We start from the raw sequence: 22,225 nt of genomic DNA, 5'->3' as shown, positions 1-22,225 counted from the left end.
AATTTGAAAATGTTACGGAATAGAGTTGGGTCAAGCCTTGTGGCTTCCAAATTTTGAGTCGAGATACAAGGTCTCAGAGACTGCAGTGGGTTCTGAAAGAATTAGCAGTCCAGCCATCACTATGTATTAGTGACAGCAAGTTGGAACTTGGTTTTCTGTGAAAGCATGTGAACTTTAGACACAGTCCATCATCAAGAAGCTTTCTAGCTACCTCATTTCCTGTACTGCACCTCCCAAACAGGTAAGTCTTTGTTTGTGCTGAAGTTAAATCATTGCTAAATGGTATTTTGTTTCCTCAGTTTGTTATTGTAATTATGAGCCAGCTTAATGAAGCTAACTGATGATAGTTGGGGAAGAGCACTGATGTCCTCTTAATGAATTTGGAGATGCTCTTGGTATACTGATATGGCCTTCAGCTTGGTCAGTAAAGGTCACTAGGGACAGTAAAGCTTTGATTCAGCCCCCATCCCTTTTATTGACTAGGGGAGAAAAGAAAGGGGTGAGGAAGGCAAGAGATATTTCAAAGGCCTCAGTACAAACTAATTTGTTTCTGTCTATCTGAAAAGGAAACAAATTACTTGGCTTAGAACATGGCTTAGCACAGCAGACACCTGAAAAATCAAAAGATAGAACATTTGAGACTAAAACATTGCAAGGAAGGAAGATGCCCTAAAGATAAACACAATTCCTGAAGTCAGAGATCAGACTGAGAATTAAGATGCTGAAGTTATGACTATAATTTTCAAGATGGAAGAATTATTTAATTTCAACTAATAACTTGATACTTGCCATTCATCACATTTATCTTTAAAAGAGATGAAAAAAGGTGTGAATGAATTTTTTTTACCCCTCTGATAGGACTGATAGTCCTCTAACCCCAAAAGAATGTAAGTTAATAATTCTTTCTGGCCAGTTCTCACCAGTACAAGAGACTTCCAATTTGATTTTTCTGTGCTGTGAACTTTGTAACTCGGGGAGGAGTGGGGAATGTTCAGTAATTACTACCAACTGTAGCTTCCTCTGCTTCAAAACAATGTTTATCTTCTTTATTTTTCCCTTCCATATCATTAGCTGCATTGCAGGAGGAGAAACTGTAGAGCAAGCAGTGGCTCCTGGAGTACATGGTTGAGGGTTCTCAGTTGCAAGTCAACTAGTAATTTGCCTGGGAAACTGACTTGAGAACTTCTGGCGAGTTCTAGATTATCTGGAGGCAAGTTTTCTAGTAGCCGTTGTGGCTAGAAACAACCTCTTGTAGTTCAGATTTTAGGTGCAGTCATGTATTGGTGCTGTCTTGTCCCCTCCAGTTAGTGTGTGTGTGTGTGTGTGTGTCTGTGTGTATATATATATATATAAATCTTGCTTGTGTGTGTCTTGGATAACACTTGTGGCATCTGAATTTTGGCCTGTTTCACAAAGACATGTGTTAGACCATCTCTTGGCCAGTCTCATGTGAGCAAAATTCCTTGGTGTTTAAAATGTCTCTCAAGCTTGTTCTCAGCACTGTCATCTTCATGATTGTGGGACCTCTGGTTTGTTTGTTTTAAGTAGTGCTTATTATCTCTGAGCACTCTTCTGAAACAGCAAAAGAGTACTGCTCTACAAGAAGAAATCACTTAGTCCCACTAAAAAAACCCTGGATGCTACCCCTGTAAAAACACTTCTTTTCAAAAAAAGTCATAAGCTGATTTCAAAGCCACAACCTGTTCCTTTCTAATGATGTTCTGCATGCAGAAGATTTGCACTTGATATTTTGACTCGAACCTGCCATGAAAGGTTCTTGCCCATTTATTGGTGGAAATCAGTGTATCAGTGTAGGATGTTTCTCCTTCATCAGTCCAAGAGAGGAAGCTTTTTTTGGTAAATTCTAGTTCTAGTAGCCAGTTCTGTCTTTGTAGTGATCCTCATCTGGAAAATGTTGTTTTGCTCTGAACCAGAATTCTTATGGTAGGAAGGGTCTGCCAAATGCCTGTCTGTTCATGTCACACTCTTCTGAGTGGCTTATAAGCTCTTTCTGGGTAAGTGGACTGGTTTACTTCTACTTGTTTGGAGTGGTGTTTCTTTTTCAAGCAAGCTTTGCTGGCAGTAACTAGTTATACTTTTTAAGAGCTTCCAGCCTGGGGTAGAACAAGCTGTGTCTTTGTCTAGAGCTGTATCTGGCATCATAATAGGGAAGGGCAAGGACCACAAATTTGCCATAGTGTGTAGAATGGGAAATCAAGGGAAAATGCCAAACTGTGGATGATTTTTAGTTATAGCTAATTATTAATGAAAGTATCCTCACTTAAGTATAGTAAAGAGAATGCTTATTATTGGTTGGAGGAGCAAAGTTACTAAAGTGTATGGTCAGAATTCTGCAGTTCAGCTGCAGCAGGATTTTCACCCTGATTTGTGGTGCACACTGCTTTCAGATGATGTGAACCTTATAAAGCTTAGAAACAAGGTTAAATCAATGTTTTAGTTTTAGCTTTCAGGGTTTCTCATAGTTTATAACAGTTATGTCAAGGATAGATAGGTTTTAGACGTGTCTGCTTGGAATACCTCTTTTTTTAAAATACAAGAAAAAACCTTTGCATTTTGTCATTTGTGCCTGTGAAACTGCAGCCTTTTTGTAGTTTGTAAATTAGCTGTGAAGGGGTAAGCAAATTGTAGCACATCTGTGTGTGTATATGTGCTGGATTTTTCTTTACACTTAAAAACTGAACAAATGTCAGAAAGAGTAAGAAATATCTTTGGCTGATTAGGATAAAAAGAGAATTTAGAGAAAGTTCTTCACGGTCCTAGAAACCAAACCAATCCTAGGTTTGTTTTTATTACTTGCTATTGAGTAGCTTTACTTGGAAGCTATAATTAGACACAGTGGTTTCAACACATAGATCCGACATTTCTGATGTCTCTGTGTGTTATGTTTTGGTAACAGGTCTCTGAAAGTTAAGACTTGCAGGGCATGCAGTCCTTTAATTCAGCCCTGCATGTTGGAAGCACACACCTCATAGGCTGCTTTTATGGTTTTACTATCACTCTTTAGGCTATTAAAACTATTTGCCTTGTAAGAAAGTGAATGGAAATTTTTCCCCTGAGCTCAGACAGTTTCAATGAGGCTTTGTTTGGATCATTTCCTGCTTTGGTGAATATTGTTTTCAAAATTGGAAGTGTCAGCAAATATTTCGTTATTAAATGATGTCTTTCTGTTTTAAAGGTGGATGATAGGAAAACATATGACTGAAGCTGATCTGTGCTGAATGCAAGACTGTACACTGTGTGCTGGCTAGGGGAAAAAAATGCGCTTGCTGGCTTGCTAAATTGAGATTATACTTTGGATGTTGGCAGACAGAAAAACAATTGGAGCTGTTGGATGCTTTGCTGACGTGTGTTGTCACATGGAGACATGGCTTGTTTTGTGCCAGTAAGTCTGAACTGTTCAACTCTCAGCAAGTTATTAAGTTAATTAATAAAGTTCCTTACACCTTGGCTTGGAATGTGAAGTCTGTTTATTTTTAAAGACATCTGGTCTGGGAATAAACAAAGGAGGTCACTGATGGGGCCTGTTAGGTGTTTTCACAGTTGCTGTTATATTACAGGCTAGTAAAATATTTTCTTCTGCTTAGTTTTTTGGTACATTAACATGGCATTACCTGACTGAAGTGTTTCTGTATATGTGTGCTTTTAATACCTGCATGGGCACCAGTTGTCTTTGACGTGTGTCACTTTATGTGAGAAAAACTTATTTAAATTCTTTGACCTCTTTGGGTTTTCAGGTCTTACAGTATCTTTAAAGCCATTACTGTTTTGTTTATTAATTATACAAGCACAATTGAAATCTGGTTTTACTTATACATTTGGACTTGTACTTGACATGTTTGGAGGTGTGTTGCTCCTGGCTGCCACAGCCTCACAGGGGAAGATCCCTGTGTCTTCCTGATCATGTGTCAATATTGTCAGCTGCAGAATGAAGTATTTGGTTGTAGAAGGGAAATAATCTTACCACTCTAGCTGGAGTACTAGTACATCTTTTTGACAGAGAAAAAGATGTTCAGTTGACCAGAAGATAGCAGCTTAGATTCGACTGTAAACATGAACTGTATTGTTTGCTTAGGTTTTCCTGCACGATTTCTGCCTCTGTGTGGTTCTGTTAAATCCATCAGCATCATCAGATTCCAGGTTTCTTGTGTAATCCTACCCTGCTTGTCTTCAGTAATCTCCTCTAAATACCTATCAGATTTCTCTTACTCTATTCCTCCATTATTCATTTCGCTGGTACCTAATTCTTCAAAAATGTTGGCTATAGTTTTATCACTTTATCCGTATTGGATTGCCTAAAAATATGAGCTTACTTTATTGTATTATCATAGTTTATATTTCCTCTATCTGCTTAAACAACCCTGCTTTCTCATTAGGTTTTTGTGTTTTGTTTGGTTGTTGTTTTTGGTTTTTTCTTTTTAAAGTTTGATCATCATTATTAGTGGTTTGGGTTTTGGTTTTGTTTTGGGGAGGAGCTTTTGTATTTGTAAGGCAACAGTTCTTAGAGTTTTTACTTTGAAATTTTTTAAATATCTCAGCATTTCCAGGTAGAAATTAGTTTTTGTGAGCCATGATGTCAGTGGTTCTATTTATGCAGAAGTAAAGCAGCTCATAGAAAAGCTGAGCCCATAGCACACCACTAGAGTTCAGATCATTAATTGATCTGGAAGTTAACACTAGGTAAACCTTGAGCAACTTGACTGTTGGTAACAAGACAGCAGAGGGCAAGAGACTGATTGCTAAATCCGAACCTAGGTCCTTAGGTTTTTAACTTTTTATTTCTGTGCTTCTAAGTTTTTCTGTCATTTGAGTATAGAAAGATTTTTGAACTCATGGGAATATTTTTGTTCCAGAAAAAATATCCTCCTGAACTCTTTTTATGCATTTACAAACTTTGGGGATCATGTTTTTTAAAATAAAAATGGGAGCTAGTACACCATATTTTAGTTATGACTTCGGCGTTATTTCAGTGGAAGCAAAAGAACCATGGTGAAAGCAAGAACTGGCAGGAGTAGATGGTGCGGCTTGCTGTTTGGTTTGGTATCATCTCTGTGTCTATGGAGAAAACTAGGATTACACTTTAGCCAAAGTCTGTTTCCTTAGACAACCAGTACGGTGTTGGCAGGGGTTAAACTTTCCCTGACGCATCTCCTTGTTTTAGAGAAAGAAAGGCACCATCTGTCTCCTTGCTCTTCTTTCTGTGTTTTCCAGCGTTGGTACTGAATGCACAGGTTTGGTGGGACAAGGAACCTTCAGCTGCTTGTCTATAGAGAGCAAGGCTGGGCTCTTATGGATGGCTGTAATTAAAAATGCTTCAACCTTGTTTTGCCACCCACTAAGAATTATTTCACATACACTGGAAGCATCTATAACTAGTCCTTTGAGACATCCAGGCACCAGGAAGAGGGGCACCTGTTACTGGAAACTGTTGAGTTTACTCCAGAGTTCTTTGTTTATTGTAATGTCTTTTGGTGGTTTTGTTTGGGTTTTGTTTGTAATAACTTTGAAAATTTTAGGAAATAAACTGTAATGAAAACTCTGGGACATCTGCAGAATGGGTAGAGATAGCTAAAACAAGGGATGTTTGATTCCCATTATTTTTAATGAAAGGATTTTGCGTTGCCTCTTCTAATCAACAGGTGTTAGGATGTATTTGCTAACTTTTTAAATTGGCAATGCCTTGCTATAAACACCAGGATTTTTCTCTCTTCTAGCTGCTGAGAGGAGTCTGCTGCGTTATATCTGGTATAGCTGCAAGTATGACTTGAGTGATTTGCATTCATGGCTCTTGGATGATCTGGTGAACCATGGAGCTCAAAGTATGGGTGGATGGAGTCCAGAGAATTGTGTGTGGGGTCACCGAAGTCACAACATGCCAGGAAGTTGTAATAGCCCTTGCTCAGGCTATTGGTAAGTAACTCTGTTAGCTGGGCATGTGGAAACTGGGGTGAAGCTTTTTCTATGAAGCTAAACTCGGGGGAGGTTGGGTTGCACTGAACATCAGTGGAGCATGAACATATAGTGTACAGTGGGATAACTTTGCAGTGCAAACTTGCAGCCTTTGATTTTTAACCTGCCAGAGAAAGATTAAAAAGAAAGAAACGATCAGTCTAAAATCTATAAACTCTCATTCCATAAAAATCTATTCTCTAAATAGTAATATGCTGCCATTTGTCATTGTAAATACACGTTGGACCAAAGAGGTGCTAAACTGTCAATATTTTGAATACCAAAGAAATAGAAAAGCATTGCAAAATAATTAGTTGGCTTTCACAGGCTAGTGATGTTCATTCATTGAGATTGTGCATATTGTAAGTATCTCTAGCAATATTAGGAGTACTATGGATCAATGACATAGAACCTTTGAGTTCTCCTCTTACTCCTGCATTCCACATAACACTGCTAATGAAAGGATAACTTGAAGTCTGCTTGGTGTTAAGTATTTGCTGACCAGCATAGTGGAAAAAAAATCTTTTGGGCTCCACTACAAGAAAGAAAATGCCTTCAGTCTCATCAGATCTTTCTCAGTGTCTGAGAGCATCCTAAATAAGCCTCAGCTTCATCTCTTCGGTGCTTCCTATGCTGAATTTTATTCTTTGCTAAAATGCTATAGTGGGCTTTACGTACTATTTAAATTCAGATGTTAAAACCTTTGTCTTGCCTAAAATTAAATTAATAATGCAAGGACTAGCTTTTGAATTTGTCAGTATTCCAACAATTTTGCAAGATTGTATTAGCAGTCTGACTTGATTGCAAAAGAATTTACTAATAAAAAATAACTCATGGCCATGAATGTCAACTAGGTGTTCTACCTAGCATTATGTCAATTTCTTTGAATTTTTGTGATGTTTGTTTATTTAAATGTGTACTTTTGAACGTAATTTCAGTATACTTTCATCTGATGGAGTAGAAGACTGACACTTTATTTTTTCTATTTTTTTTAATCTTAAGGGGATTGAACTGGATGCTAGTATGTGTATATTTGTTGAATACCTTTCAAAGTTTCATTTAAAAATTGTAGAAAGTCACTATGTCTCTAAAATCTTGTATTCAGTGGTTAACTGAGTGTGCTTTCACTATTTGTGTTAATTGCTGCTTTCATTTAATGTTAATTGATTTATGAATTGCTTGCTTCTATATCTGATTTTCTAGCTATAGTTTTTTTTAAGACACAACTATGCTAGCATGATTATTTCCTAGTGATGATTAAGAAGTGTTACATATTAAGGAAAAAAAATTACCTGGTTGTGATAGACTTCTGTTCTTTACTTTGTTTTGATTATCTCTCTCATCCTATTTCCTTTGCCTTCTCCTCCTATATAAAAAATGTCAGACCCCCAGTTCTAGACAATTTAATGTTTCCCTGTGTGATTTCTTTGTTTTCTTTCAGTATCCTTCGTTATTAGCCTGAACTCTGAAAAGACTCCATTACCTTTGGAAGCCCACACACTTTTTGCCAACTCAGCAGACATCCTTTTCTGTAACACATTTCCGGTTCATCTGGGGCGTCTGACTCTGGCTCCATGCAGAGAAAAATTTCAGTTACAGGCAGACCCAAGTTAAGATAGTCTTTTGGAAACTCCTTTCCAAGGAGTTTATCCTCTCTAGAAAACACATAGAATAACTGCGCTCCAGTTTCTCTCTGGGGCTGCTAGAACAATATTAAAAACACCATATAAATTACACTTGTGTGCCTTTGGCAGATTGGGCTTTCCCAACCTTCCTGTCAGGCCATTCATCAGAAGAGCAACCATATGTCCGCTCTTTTGATTTGGCTATAGGTACCAGCCTGCCGGGAATATTTATCCCTTGAAGTTGACTGAATCTATTAAAGTCTAGCTTTCCCTCTAGCTCTCACCTAATATTTGGTGGCGGAAAGTAGCCAGCCTTAGTTGGCTTCCTCCTTGGTTGGCTCTGATCTTATTTTCCACTTTGCAGTCTGGCTACCTCAGCAGTTGCATAGCTTAGCAGGACTCAGTATTATTTTGTCTGTCTGCTTGTCTGTCTGCAAAGTTTGAGATGCTCCTTTTGTTTTATCATGCGTTACAGTTTATTGCTAGGTCCTTGATTTAAAAAATATAGCACACCCCCACCCCTATATTTCACTGGGCCTGAAATATGAACTGCAATAGGTATATTATTTGTGTTGAAGTGCAGCATCTGGAATATCTGCAAATTTAACTTATTTTACAGCCATACCCACTGAAGAAAGCGCAAGCCAAAGATATTTGTATTTAGACATCCATAGTTCCAGAAGCTTCTTGTGAAACTTCCTCTACTCTAGACGAAGCGTAGAAAATATTTCATAAATAGGCAATTAAAAAGTATTATAGAATGGGCTGTGGTTGGAAAGCACCATCATCTAGTCAACTTTGCTCAAAGCAGGGACAGTTAGAGGATGTTGCTTGGAATCATGTGCAGCCAGGTTTTGAGTATGGCCAGGAATGGAGACTTCACAACCTGTTGCAGTGTTCAATCACCCTCACAGTAAGAGTTAATTTCTTTGTTTAAATGGAATACCTTGTATTTCAAGAAATTTCTTTCCCTGTAGCTTGATCAAATGCAGGCCTGTTGTCTCCTGATCTCCTGCTGTGGTAACAGCAACAAAAAAGTTTCCATCTACTTTCCAGCTCTTCCCTTATGTAATGGAAATTCAGTAATAACTTTCTTCGGGATACAAAAGTATTCTTTTCCTTCCTTCTTTCTTTTATATCTTTTTTTTCCCCTCTAGATGCAAAGAGCTATTTTAGCCAAATAGAAAGAGCAGATCATACTGGGCTGTGCCCCTTTGTAGGAGGTTCTGTTCCATAAATGAAATGTAGCCTAAACCTTTGGTAGTGGAGGAGTTTTTACTTAACTTGCCTGGCTAATGCTTCTGGTCCTATTCCTTACAAATTGTTATCTGCCACTATCACTCTTTCAGCGGAAAGGCCTATTGGTCTCGCTTCCTTTGAGGCTATAGTCTGGACGGATAATATTTGTTTACCTGTTCTTGCCTTATGATCTGCTTCCCCTGTTGTCTGTCTATGTATTATCGAGGAAGAGAAATTATTTTACTCCAATTTTCTGTACAAATCCTTAATTTCCATTTGAGAAGGAAATAAGCAGAGCTTATTTTAAAAATACTTCTATATATTTTAATGAATTTGAGAGATTAATATCAATTGAATATAATTTTGGCTATCGTGATTGTGTTTCTAAATTTGAAGGAGTTAGAAATGCCTTAGCTGGGGCAAGGATTGCTGGACCTCTGTTCATGTTAGACGTAAAGCTATCCAGTTACAAGTTTCCAGAGAGTGAAATCACTTCCCACTAGGATCTTGAATCATAGAATCTGTAGCCTGGAAAAGACCGTTGAGATCAAGTCCAACCATACCAGTCCACTACTAAATCATATTACTAAGCACTTTGTCTACCTCTCTTTTAAATATCTCCAGGGATGGTGACTCTATCACCTCCCTGGGCAAACTGTTCCAGTGCTTGATAATCCTTCCTCTGAAGAAGTTTTTTCTAATGTCCAATCTGAACCTCCCCTGGCACAACTTTGAGGCCATTCCCTCTTGTCCTATCACTTGGGAGCAGAGACCAACACCTCCCTCTCTACAACCTCCTTTTAAGGCAGTTGTAGACAGTGATAAGGTCTCCCCTCAGCCTCCTCTTCTCCAGGCTAAACAACCACAGCTCCCTCAGCTGCTCCTCATAAGACTTATTCTCCAGCCCCTTCACCAGCTTTGTTGCCCTTCCCCGGATGCACTCCAAGACCTGAAGAACAATTGGTATTACCTTTTACGAGTTTTATCTAAGGCTGTTTTCTTTTTTCTTCTTTTTTTTATCTTAAGCTGCTTGAAGGAAGACCTTACAGCAGCCTTCCAGTACTTAAAGGGCGCTACAGGAAAGCTGGAGAGAGGCTCTTTATTAGGGTGTGCCGGGATAGGATGAGGGGGAACATCTTTAGACTGAAAGCGGGGAGATTTAGATTGGATATTAGGAAGAAATTGTTTATTGTGAGGGTAGAGAGGCGCTGGCACAGGTTACACAGAGAAATCATGGATGCCCCGTCCCTGGGGGTGTTCAAGGCCAGGTTGGATGAGGCTTTGAGCAACCTGTCCCCCTGTCCAGGGGGGTGGTCTGAGTGGTTTTTAAGGTCCCTTCCAACTCAAACCATTCTATGATACTGTGCTTGCAAATTATGAAGAGGAAGATTTGGCCTTTAAACAAATAAGAGAAGTGATTGTTTAATGACGAGAAACTAAGCTCTTACCAAAATATGAAAATACACCACAGCGCACAGTCTGTGTGAGTCGTGTTTTCAAAAGTATTTTTGCCAGGAGAGATAAGCTAGATTTTACCCCATCCATCCATTGTCAAATGTATATTTGACAGCAAATTCTGCCTGGTTTTCTGCTTACACTAACGTTTCTGTACATTTTGTGAAAATCATGTGGGAATGTCTTCATATGAATATTGCTGGCTCGTTTTGATTCTTCTTATTATTTTGAGCAACTGAAAACCAAGTTTTAAATAAAATATGTATTGGTACTTTTCAATTTTGTGAATGATGAGATGGTTGGTGAACCTGGTCAGGGATCACTGGACTTAAACTAGAGTGTGTGCGAGTGTAGCGGCTTCTCCTTTCAAAATAACCTTTGTAATATTGAGAGGAAAACCAGATGGTATCCTAGAAGAAGGTGAGCTAATCATGTTAGCTGATAGTTCAGACAGATGTAGTTTATCTACAGAAGATTTTTTAATATTTTTTTAAATTGACTTTTAATGGTTGCTTTCCATTCAAATATAAAAAATTCCCAAGGGATATAGTGATGAATAACATGGTCACAAATATACTTGCCCTGTTTCTTCAGGAGTGTTCTGCTGTTTCCGTCTCCTGTGGGTTTTTTTACTGCATTTGTTGTTATTTCTTTTCTCTCTGGAGTTTAGAGTGTGTCTTCTGCACTGAGAATTACCTGTTTATTTCCTAGAAAGACAATATTTTAGCCTGTAGAAGTGAAGGCTGAATTTCTTACCAAGGTCCATTTTTTTCCTCCATGATTTTCTGTGGCAAATAATTAAAATAGATCTGCCATTATAATAATTCACTAATGCTGTGGATTTTTATTTTCTGGCTTTAGCACAATATCAGGAGAACATGAGCAATGCTTCACTGAACAAGAAGTACAGCTGTCTCTTTAGAATTAAACAAATGCAGCTGTCATTTTTTTATTGCAGTTGAGTATTTTTCCTCAAAGATAAATGGGGTGCATTTATGAAAATAAAGCACAGATCCATTCATGCTGTTTCGAACATATGTTTCAGCGTTGTAAGGCTCAGCCAGAGTTGTATCTAGAAAAATCACACCACTTCATTGTTGTCTCTTCTTACGTTTGTCCCTTCTTGCAAATAATTTCTGCTAAAGCAAGTGCCAGAGTTGGCTGTCAGAAGCTTGGAGAGAGAAGACAGTGTCTGAGGCTGAACTGAATCACAGTGCTGAATCTGAAGAAGATTAGAAAAAGAGAGCAATATTTGTTCTGTACAAACTAAAGTTTTTAAACATTGAATTAATCGGGTAGTTTTACTGGTAAGAATCCATTCTATGCTGTTTCAAATAGCAACATTTAAGAGGTGTATAGGTGCAAGAAGGCTGCATGCTGTGTTGATGCCATGATGTGATCATGTCAACCTTGTGGTTCAGAAATTACTGTGGTGACAGTAACTTTGCTGAAAGGCACGGTGTATGGGTAGGGTGTTCTGTTGCCACCTTTAATGATGTGGTATGTCTAGCATAGTGGTGGGATGTGCAGCCAAGACCTGGGCTGCTTTATCTGCTTTGCTGTGTTTTGCTGTTTGACCTCAGCCAAACAGCTCCTCCGCATTGTTTTACCTATTTAGGAAACGGGTCTAAAATAAGCAGGGTGCCTCAGGGTGCTTAGGCAAAGGGCAATTGAAAGGATGAAATGACTATTAAGTGGTTTGTTTTGTCTGATTATCATGAACTCTTGTATATGCTTTTTTCAAGGAAAAGGATATTAGTAACAAATAAAGACTTCAGTCCTGATAAAGATGCATAATCACATTGTGAGCACAGCTGTACATGGTGAACTAAGCAAACCACCCTCATGGTCGTTCTGATTGAGCCTGTGTATCTTTGTGTGTGCATGTTTTCCTAGGACTGGATTCCTACTCTGATTGTCAGCATTTCTGATGGTGTGCATATATGTGTGTGCAAAATATGGCATGAGTTAAGAACTCTGAGTAAGGCAAGGTCTAACCTCTATTTTAAAGGCTTTTTTAGTCTTAATCTTTCTTGGGTATTTAATGAGTTCTTGGGAAGCTAGAATGGTATTTTTTAAAATTGCTGCGGATGTTAACTAAAGTATCACATAATGAATGAAATGTCAGCTTCATATTTCAAAGGTATTGAGTTCAGATCAAACTGGATTTATTAAAATTGCCAGCAATTACTTTTTCTGTCAGTGCTGTTAAAGACTTGGGAGTTAATGCTGTTGCCCCTTTGGTAAGACGGAACATTTTTTCCCACGTATGCCATATGTAAAGAGTTCTTACAAGATTTGTGCCCTGTGCAATTGTTTTTTTCTTTACTTTGCTTTGTTAAGGAAGACAGCAGCCGGTTGTGTGGAACTGGAGAGCTATCTTTGGGAAACCAAGTGGGTCAGAAAGCTTCATCCAGGCTGGGGAGAGGGGTGTATTTGCCAGTGCCCCCAGAGCTCTGGGCAGCCTGGGTTTGGCTTGAGAATGCATTAGCATACCTGGCTTTACCTCTATGTAAACCTGTGCGCAGACAGGCGACTGTATGTGTCTTCTTGCTATGCACTGTTGTGAGTTTGGCATGCTAATTCACATTTAGCTCAACAGCAAGACCAGTGCAGCTTTCCTTTTAGTTTAGTTCTCTTAAAACTTCCTTGTAAGACAGAAGTTGCATTTTCTTTTTTCAGATCCTGTCCAGAGTGTCACTTTGTAGGGAAGGTCTTTTGCACAGCTGCTCTGCAGCAGCAGAGGCAACAGAGGATCCTTGGCAGAAGTGGGAGCTGGGAGTACACCTGATAGGCAACTCCTCTGGCACTGAGTGCGTTCTGGGGATCTGAGGGAAAGAGGAGAAACTAGAAGCAAGACCACATGACCTCTAGTGACAAAGATCCACTCTTGCCCACACTAGTTCCTTCCCCAGGGAAGTAAAGGTTTAAGATGTTTACGATGGCTCATCTGGCCACCTTTTCCCAGAAATAGTGTGAGACCAGGACAATGACTCACCTCCTTGCACTGACTCATTGCTGCAGGTCCTGGCTGTGAAGCATGGGAGACACTTGATGAAAAGCTGGATTTTACTTGGTGCTTGAAATAAACTTTTGTAGCCTGACGGGAAAGATAAAGCACAGATGTGTTTTCACGTGGTGGCTTGTGCTACCTGCATAGAAAAAAAAAGATAGTGCCTGTTCCTGAAATGTGTTGTATGTTGAATGTTGCACTTTTGGGAGGAAGTAAAGGGGTGAACTGTCCTGAAAACCAGTATTGATGACTTCTCAGATTACAGTCCTACCAAAAGTGTTGCATGAGAAACACTGCAATGGCTACCTTCCTTTGAAGTTTTGACAGCACAAATAGCCGCTCGTCTCTGCTGTGTCAGCTGCAAATATTAAAGCATATAGAGGAGCTTAAAATGGATAATACTTATGGATCCTACTACTTTTGTGGAGTGTAATTTTGAAGTCCACCTCTGAAAGTATTAAAAATGTTCAGTCACCTTGTTTCTATATTTCATTAGTTTAATCATTGTTCGTTGTAATGGAATCTGTGTTTAAATTACCAAATTACATTAATCCCAAAACAAAACGCAGTGTTTGGGCACATGACATAGGCACTTGGGTCCAGAGCTTGCTGTTTGGCTGTAAGGCAGAGCAGCAGCCGATCAAGGATGCTGGCTGGTTTTATCTCTTTAATGTCTCATTGATCAAGCGATAGCCAGTGACATTAGAACTGGGTTCAAACCGTTTGTGACAGTTGCAGGCTATCAGAACGTCAGCATTCTGGAGTCCATATATTTCTTTTTTTTGTCTCTATCTCACTTTTATTTTAAAAGATTGATTAGAAGATGTTCCGGCATTGATAGAACCTGTGATAAGTTCGTGCACTGTAGGGAGTTGTAGGTGTAAACTTAATGTATTAACCTTGACACTGGCCTCTTGTGCAGATGCAGTGTGCTTTATGTGTGGATACATACCTACTTCTGTTACAGCTTGTCATTTACTGTCTTGTGAAATGGATACAAATTCATGACAGTTGTTTTGTGATGGCAATATTATGTGGTCAGTGGGTCAGCACAGAATGTTAGTGGAAAGCAGCTGCCCAGGGAATGGGGTGTGGAGGTTCTATAATTCTCTACAGCTCCCGAGTTGCTATTTTCTGAAGAGGGAACCTTAGAACACAACACTGCTGGTGCTTGTTTGCGGCTGTCTGAATTTTCTCTACCACTTTAATTGGAGCAAGATTTTGATAGAAGTATTTAAAAAAAAAAAATAGTTGAATCATAGTTTGGATTGGAAGGGACCTTAGGGATCATCCATCCAACCCCCCTGCCACTGGATCAGGCTGCCCAAGGCCCCATCCGACCTGGCCTTGAACACCTCCTGGAATGGGGCAGCCACAGCTTCCCTGGGCAACCTGTGCCAGTGCCTCACCACTCTCAGTGGAGAAATTCCTTCTTATGTCTAATCTAAATCTTCCCCTCTCCAGTTCATACCCGTTGCCCATAGTCCTATCACCACAAGCCTTTGTAAGCAGTCCCTCCCCCCCTCAGTTGCTGGAAGGTCACGTTCTCTTCCCCAGGCTGAACAACCCCAACTCCACTCTGTGTGTTCTTAAAATTTGTTTTCAGGAGTTGTTAAGGATCCCCTAATAGGGCAGATACCCATTGTGAACATCAGTACAATAAGTAAAGCTGTGCTTTGGCATCTCCTGCAATTGACTACTTAACTGTTCATCTAACTTTACCTGGAAGGGCTCCATAAATCTGCATGAGATTCAATGTTTAAAATACCCAATTGGGAAAAACACGCTATGGTTTAATCAATGTCATACGCTGATATAGGGCATGTTACATGATACAACAGTAACTAATTTTTAAAATTATAAAGTTTGGATGAATGGGGAAGGACTGAGTTCTGCCAGGTGCTGTGTCAGCACAAACAATCTCTGTTTCAGAAAGCTTATGGACAACACGGGAGACAAGAAGCAGCATGCAGGTGTTGAACTGTTCTTTGTCAACGAGCCAAGCTGCCTGCTTTCTCCTTGTCAATGGTAGCACATCAAAACCAGCAGTTTGTCACACAGATGCCTGTGTTTTGAAATATTCTGTCATTGGTTTTGAATTAACTCATTCATCCTTTCATTTGTGAATTAATCCCTTCTAATGCATGCAAACATCACAGTTGTGGTTGTGCAGGTATTGTTAATCTGTATCATACATAGGCTGAATATACTAAACCTAGGTAATGATCTCTGATGAGGACAGCTTTGTTTTAGAGTAGTACTGAACTCCAGGTGTGGTGGTTGAACTGTATTAAACCACTTTCTTTTATGCGGATCATGAGTGCCGAGTTCATTATTTAGGACTGCATGTTGATTTGGACCCCTAAGCTAAGATGGAAATAGTTCTTGGCAAGTGCCTTGCTTAATTCTGTAATTCACTTTTGGTTGAGATCGTTAGCTTTATTCCGCTCCCCCCACGCCCCCTTTCTTTTTTTGCCTCTTGTTACATTTCTTTTAAGTAGTGCATTTAATAACAAAGTGAATAGAAATTGCATGCTGGTCACTCCCCCAGTAGTACTCCTGTTTAGAATTTCAAGGCTTCTTTGAACTCGGCTGTTTCTGACACAAGAACAACATTAATAGTATTACCATGATTACAAGTTGAAAGCTTTTAAGATTAGCAAAATAGAGTGGTAAAATGCAACCTTTGTCCTGGGTTCAGTGGTATGTTTTTACTTTATTTTTCTTCTTTGGGTTTTTACTGTTAGTATGCTGTGGCAAACAGCACTAGGTTTATTTTTTCGAAAATAACACTGGTGCCTACTACAAACTATAAATCATGGATCAATGGACAATATTGTGGGTTGGCAAAAATCTCTGACTTTGCTTTTGGCATAATAAACTTGTTTTTGAAGTACTTTATTACAATAAACTTTAAATCTGTTTCTGAGAGTGTTGGCCAAGCTTGTTTGATATGCTCATAGATTTATTTTTCTTTTTCTCTCCATTGCTTACCTTAAGTCATTTATTTGTAAGGCATTAGGGGGCTGGGTTGGTTTTCCCGGCTTGCCTTGTTTTGCCGACTCCTCTCAGTCATATCTTCATGTACTCTTTGAGCTCTTGTGCCTACCTTGGAAGTGAACATGGACATTTTGATCTCTTATTTGGCCTGCTAACTACTGCTACTATGACTCGTCAGCCAAAGCAGACTTTCTAGGTGGTGCCTCTATAGCCAATTTGGGTTTTTTTTTTCTTGTTGTTTTCATCGTGAGCTAATTGTGAGAGAGAGAGATCAGAGGAACCATTTCCAACACAGTAGCTATATCCTGAGGAGCTCTTTGTAAGGCTGGTCTGACTATACAAGATTTTAGAGGGCTGCATAGTCTGTTAGCCACCACAACAGAACTTGTCTCCTACGAATTTGAGGAGCACGGTCTATGTGAGTGTTGTGGCTGGAGGCAGGTATCCAACCTCAGCTTAGGATCTTTTTGTTCGGTTGGGAAAAGTGAAGTAGTTGCCTTATGTAAGGGAAGAAAATGCATCAAAGGAATTACTACTGATAACTCCCCCACTCCATAGCTGCATGTATGAAAGGTATTTTAGGCATTTCTGCGCTGAAATAGATCTTCATTTGGATGAAGATCTATCATGGAAATGGATATATGTAATGCATTAAAGTACCTAGTGAGGTTTTTAAGGTTAATGGCAATTGTGGAGCTGCTCAGAAATTCATCAGTATCACATACTTTAAAAGCAGTTGATCTTTCACATCTTTTTGTAAACAGTGTTGTGGTTTTTGAGTGAAGTCTCTTTCATGATAAGGGAAGCTCTTTCCTGCATTTGGAGAACACTGTATCTTAGAGTAGCAAGAGTGGTTTGAAAAAATAAGAATAGTGCAAAAAACTCAAATGCTGTAATTTTTGTAGCATTCAAAGCATCCCAGAAGGAGTGTCAGAGGAAAAAGACCACTAAACTCAAGTAAATACGTTTGGTAGCAGCACAAATGAAGCCATAGGCAGAAGTTGTGCTTCCTCCTACCCTAATGGTAAACCATATTGCATTCATTTTGCATCTAGATGTCAGAAAACATCCTGACAGTTATTAACAGACTTGAGCTTCTTCCTGAAGGCTTCACACCCCCCTGTACACACACACGCACACACACAGATGTGCACGCCCCTATACACACACACGCAGAGATGTGCACCCCCCTGTACACACACACGCAGAAATGCACACCCCCCTGTACACACACAGAGAGATGCATACACTGCTGCACACACACACGCAGATGTGCACCCCACTGTACACACACACAGATGCATACACCCCTACACACACAGGTGCATACACCCCTGCACACACACACACACACAGAGATGCACGCACCCCTGTACATGTACACACACAGAGGTGGACACAACCCATATAGTCAGATACACAGATGCACACCCCTGTGTGCGCACACCCCTGTGTGCACACACCCCTATATGTGCACACATGTGAAGATGTGCACGCCCCCGTACACACATACATGCATGCAGAGGTGTGCATACCCCTGTACACACGCACACAGATGTGCACACCCCTATGCACACACACGCAGAGATGCGCACCCCCTGTACCCACACACACACACACACACGTGCACACTCACTCCTATACGCAGAGACTCGCGCACACGTATCGGCGCGCTGTCCGGCAGCGCCCCCTGGCGGCCGCCCCGCTCACGACTGTGCTCGACTTGCAGGTCGCACCGGGCGCTACACGCTGATCGAGAAGTGGCGGGACACGGAGCGGCACCTGGCGCCGCACGAGAACCCCATTGTGTCGCTGAACAAGTGGGGTCAGTACGCGAGCGACGTGCAGCTGATCCTGCGCCGCACCGGCCCCTCTCTGAGCGAGAGGCCGACGTCGGACAGCGTGGCTCGCGTCCCGGAGAGGACTCTGTACCGGCAGAGCTTGCCGCCCCTCGCCAAGCTGAGACCTCCCGGCGACAGGTCCATGAAGAGGAGGGAACCCAAGAGGAAGTCCCTCACCTTCACTGGAGGGGCCAAAGGGTTGATGGACATCTTTGGAAAAAGCAAGGAATCCGAATTCAAGCAAAAGGTGCTCAACAACTGCAAAACAACGGCGGACGAGTTGAAGAAGTTGATCCACCTTCAGACAGAGAAACTTCAGTGCATTGAGAAGCAGCTGGAGTCCAACGAAGCGGAGATCCGCTACTGGGAACAAAAATATAACTCCAGCCTGGAAGAAGAGATCCTCAAGCTGGAGCAGAAGATCAAAAGGAACGAAGTGGAGATTGAAGAGGAAGAGTTTTGGGAAAACGAGCTGCAGATTGAACAGGAGAATGAAAAACAGCTGAAGGAGCAGCTGCAGGAGATGAGGCAGAGGATCCTGGAGTGTGAGAGCAAGCTGAAGGACTACATGTCTCAGATCCACAACATGGAAAGTGGTCTTGAAGCAGAGAAGTTGCAACGGGAAGTTCAAGAGTCCCAAGTGAACGAAGAAGAGGTCAAGGAAAAGATCGAGAAAGTGAAGGGTGAAATTGATATTCAGGGCCAGCAGAGTCTGAGACTAGAAAATGGCATTAAAGCTGTGGAAAGGTCTTTGGGCCAAGCTACCAAGCGGTTACAGGTAAGAATGTCATTTTTATCCATAGCTAAAGAAAAGCCAAAGACCTGACTGTAGTGAGCTTTTAGGTCCTAGATCTTGGCAGCTCAGTGCTTCGTATTTATATGTTTCAGGGAAATTTGCACCATCATAGCCTTTTCTGAGGCTAAAATTCTGATTCTTGCTAGTTTTGTCTGTTACCAAAATAGGTGAATTAAAAAGAGCAGTCCCAAAACAGCACCTGGATAGATGGGTGTAAAACTAAATAGATGTTAGCTTACAAGGTTTATGTTTTAAATAGTAATATCTTTAAATAATAGTATCTTCCTTTTCCTGCCTTTTCCATGCAAATGCTTTTGGTGTTTAGGGTTTTATTTTCTCTATACCTCAAGCATTTCTGGCACATGTGTCTTTTAAAAGAGAATTCAGTCTCTGGTTCCTCACTAAAGTTAATGATATCACTTGGAACTTGATAGAGCATGAAAGAAATAAATATAAATGGAAATCCAGCTACTAGCTGGATGAGATGAAGGGAAGATTGTGGCTCCTGGGATTTTAATGTGCCATGTAAGATAGGACTAAGGCACCATGCATCAGTCTGAGTCGTGATTCTTGCTGTACTCCTGGGATTCACAGTTATGTTCCATAGGGCTGCAGTTGCAGTAAGGTGGTTTGGCTGTGAGCATACATAAAGGGATTTTTCATCCTTACTCCTCACTACCTTACTAAATGAGAAGGGGGGAAATGTGATCTTTTCATCCAAAGCAAAATGGATGAAAACTGTAAGCAATTTTGGCTGTACTTATCTATCCTAAGTTTCCAGACATGGTACTCTTAAGGATTTGTGCTAACAGAAAGCATTAAATCCTTTTTATATATTTTGCCTACCCTCAATAACACTCGGTGAGACTGTGATTGAGTTCAAAATTTTTCTTGTTTTGTTTTTTTTTAATAGGTTAGGATTTTCACTCTCTCGGGAAATTTTCCATTAAAATCAGATCTCCCAAGCTTATTCTAAACATAAAAGTGCATTATCTATAAGTTGAAAAGAAAATAAACTCAGCTCTATATTATACAGTTGTGGGGAGAGGAAGTAGAGAAATAAGTTCTTGGATGCTGAAAAGTTATATATGTTCATAGAACTGCTGGTCTGAAACTGGAGAAATTGAGCCTGGGTGTATTTATAGACCTTTCAGGAAGGAAGGAAGGAAGGAAGATTTTTGTTCACTAGATTTCAAATGATAAGAACAGGAAGGTACTACATTTTTTTAGTAGCATGTCAGAAATTTCTAGTAATTTGTTCTACCTCTCCTCTTTCATCCCATTTCTCTAGCCACCTTAATAACATTATTTTCCCACAGCATGAGGCTATGTTTAGTTAAGGATCAGCTGCAGCACTCTGTTCTCTGTGTTTCTAGAGAAATTTAAAAAAAAAAAAAAATGCAAAAAAACCCACTTAAAGCAGAAAACCCAAAATCCTATTCTTCATATAAAAGATCTCAGGAAAGTTTCATAATGAGATCCTAAATTTAAGATCTTTAACCAGTAGGAATTGGGGTGATACTTAGGTTTTTACCTTATTTCCTCATAAAGCTGAGAAATGTCAAGAAAAAATGTTCACGGTGTTAGTTCCGCTAACCTGTGTGTTGATTCAGGGTTTTAAAAGAAACTTAATGCTCTTCAGTGGCAACTTTGTAACAATCTCCTAAACCACGGGGCTGTAGAATTAACATTGTAGCAAGTACAAACAGTTGAGTGTTTCCTGTGTCGGTGGTGCTGGAGTCTAATAGGCCTAAAATAAATTCAAAAACTTTTCTGTAGATTTGTCTAGAACTTTGAGGTGTCCTGGTTTCCATTTCTCAGTCCAGTTTCTCTGGAAGCTCATAGCCAATGAATCGAAATGCAAGTCTAGCACAGTCTCTGGCAGAGACCAACCATTGACCATCAGGTCAAACACACACATCAGCAACAAAGCACTTGACATTTAAAAAGTTCAAATTTAGACATCAGCTCAGTTGTATGAATTTTCCTACTAGCTGTTGAATTCAGCCTGAAGTGTGACCTTACTGTGAATTGAAAGTGAACAAGGGCTGTGCTGTTGCGGACTGCTCCTATAACTGATCCATGTAACTAGTCTTCCCCAACCCTTGTGTGAGTTCATGTATAATTCTGCTTACACAAGTTATTTAGGGAAAAGAAGGCTGACCCACCTCCATTTCTTGCCAAAATGAATATGCAGCAGCACTTGCTGTGTGGAAATGCCCACAGGCATGCTCTCTTGTGTCTGGGTCACTAGCCTGTCCCCTTTGTGGCCAAATAAGTGAAGCCCATCCTAGCCGTGAAAGACTACCACATGCAGCTGTCTGCTAATGAAGCTGAATCTGGCAGATGAGGGAGGAAATAACTGTAGTCTAAGACTGTCGTAATCTGTCATTTTGTATATCATGCTAGAATTACAGAGCATTGATTGAGGAAGACCCAAAATGTTCATCTTCTGTGTTTGTGAAGGCACAGTGAAACAGCCAGCATTTGACTTTCTTATACAAAATGGAGTGTACTTGTATTGTGAGAATTCTGTCCATAAGAATTTACATTCTAAATAGAAAACACAAAGAACAAGAAGACAAGGGAATTATTCTGTTTTTAGGAACAGAACTAAATGAGCTGTCCAAGTCATGCTGGACACTTCTGGCAGAGCTAAGATTTAGTGCTGATGATATATTTTGTCAGAGTGCTCATTGTTACCTTTATTTGCCACATCTGTTGTGCCAAAATTTTTCTTGAGTGATGTGAGAATTGTCTGCTCATCGTCCAAGAGGCAATTTAAACAGTAGTAAGGCCTAATAAGTGAGTTTTGATTCACTTTCAAAATTGCAAGAGTAAGATACCTTTCAACTCTTCCATTTACATTTGAATTTAAAATTTGAAGGCTTTCTTATCAAAAGGAAAAGCTTTAGTTGCCCAATTGCCAATAGAGTCTTGAAATGCTGCCTTATGCTCGCTGCTCCTCAGTAGAGGTTTTCTCTTTCCTGGCAGGACAGGGAACAAGAACTGGAGCAACTGACAAAGGAACTGCGACAGGTCAATCTACAACAGTTCATCCAGCAAACGGGAACAAAGGTCACAGTGCTGCCAGCAGACCCCGTTGAGATGGAGGCCCCACATGTGGAGCTCGAGAGAGGTGCAATGCTTAGAATGCTTTTGGTGGGTTGGAGAAGGGGATGGCAGTGTGCTTACCTGCTGCATTAATGCTAGCACTCAGATGTCAAGTGAAGGCTCTGTTAGCGAAGAAGTTGGCAAAATATTAAGAAAACATTGTGTCAAAGATTTC

General features: G+C 40.1%; 1 protein-coding gene across 2 annotated transcripts in view; it reads left to right on the top strand.

The window, feature by feature from the left end:
- The window catches only part of RASSF8 (Ras association domain family member 8), a 93,418-nt gene that overhangs the window by 65,967 nt on the left and 5,226 nt on the right, over positions 1-22,225 (top strand). For both annotated transcript variants that reach the window (XM_054086185.1, XM_054086193.1), the window contains exons 3-5: positions 5,733-5,928; positions 18,029-18,918; positions 21,931-22,075. In XM_054086185.1, coding sequence (XP_053942160.1) covers positions 5,826-5,928; positions 18,029-18,918; positions 21,931-22,075 — 1,138 coding nt within the window. In that variant the 5' untranslated portion in view covers positions 5,733-5,825. The remainder of the gene's footprint in view (positions 1-5,732; positions 5,929-18,028; positions 18,919-21,930; positions 22,076-22,225) is intronic.

The sequence above is a fragment of the Cuculus canorus genome, chromosome 1 (assembly GCF_017976375.1).
Source record: "Cuculus canorus isolate bCucCan1 chromosome 1, bCucCan1.pri, whole genome shotgun sequence".
NCBI lineage: Eukaryota > Metazoa > Chordata > Aves > Cuculiformes > Cuculidae > Cuculus > Cuculus canorus.
The sequence above is the reverse complement of the archived record's forward strand: the minus strand, read 5'-3'. Positions and strand labels throughout refer to the sequence as shown.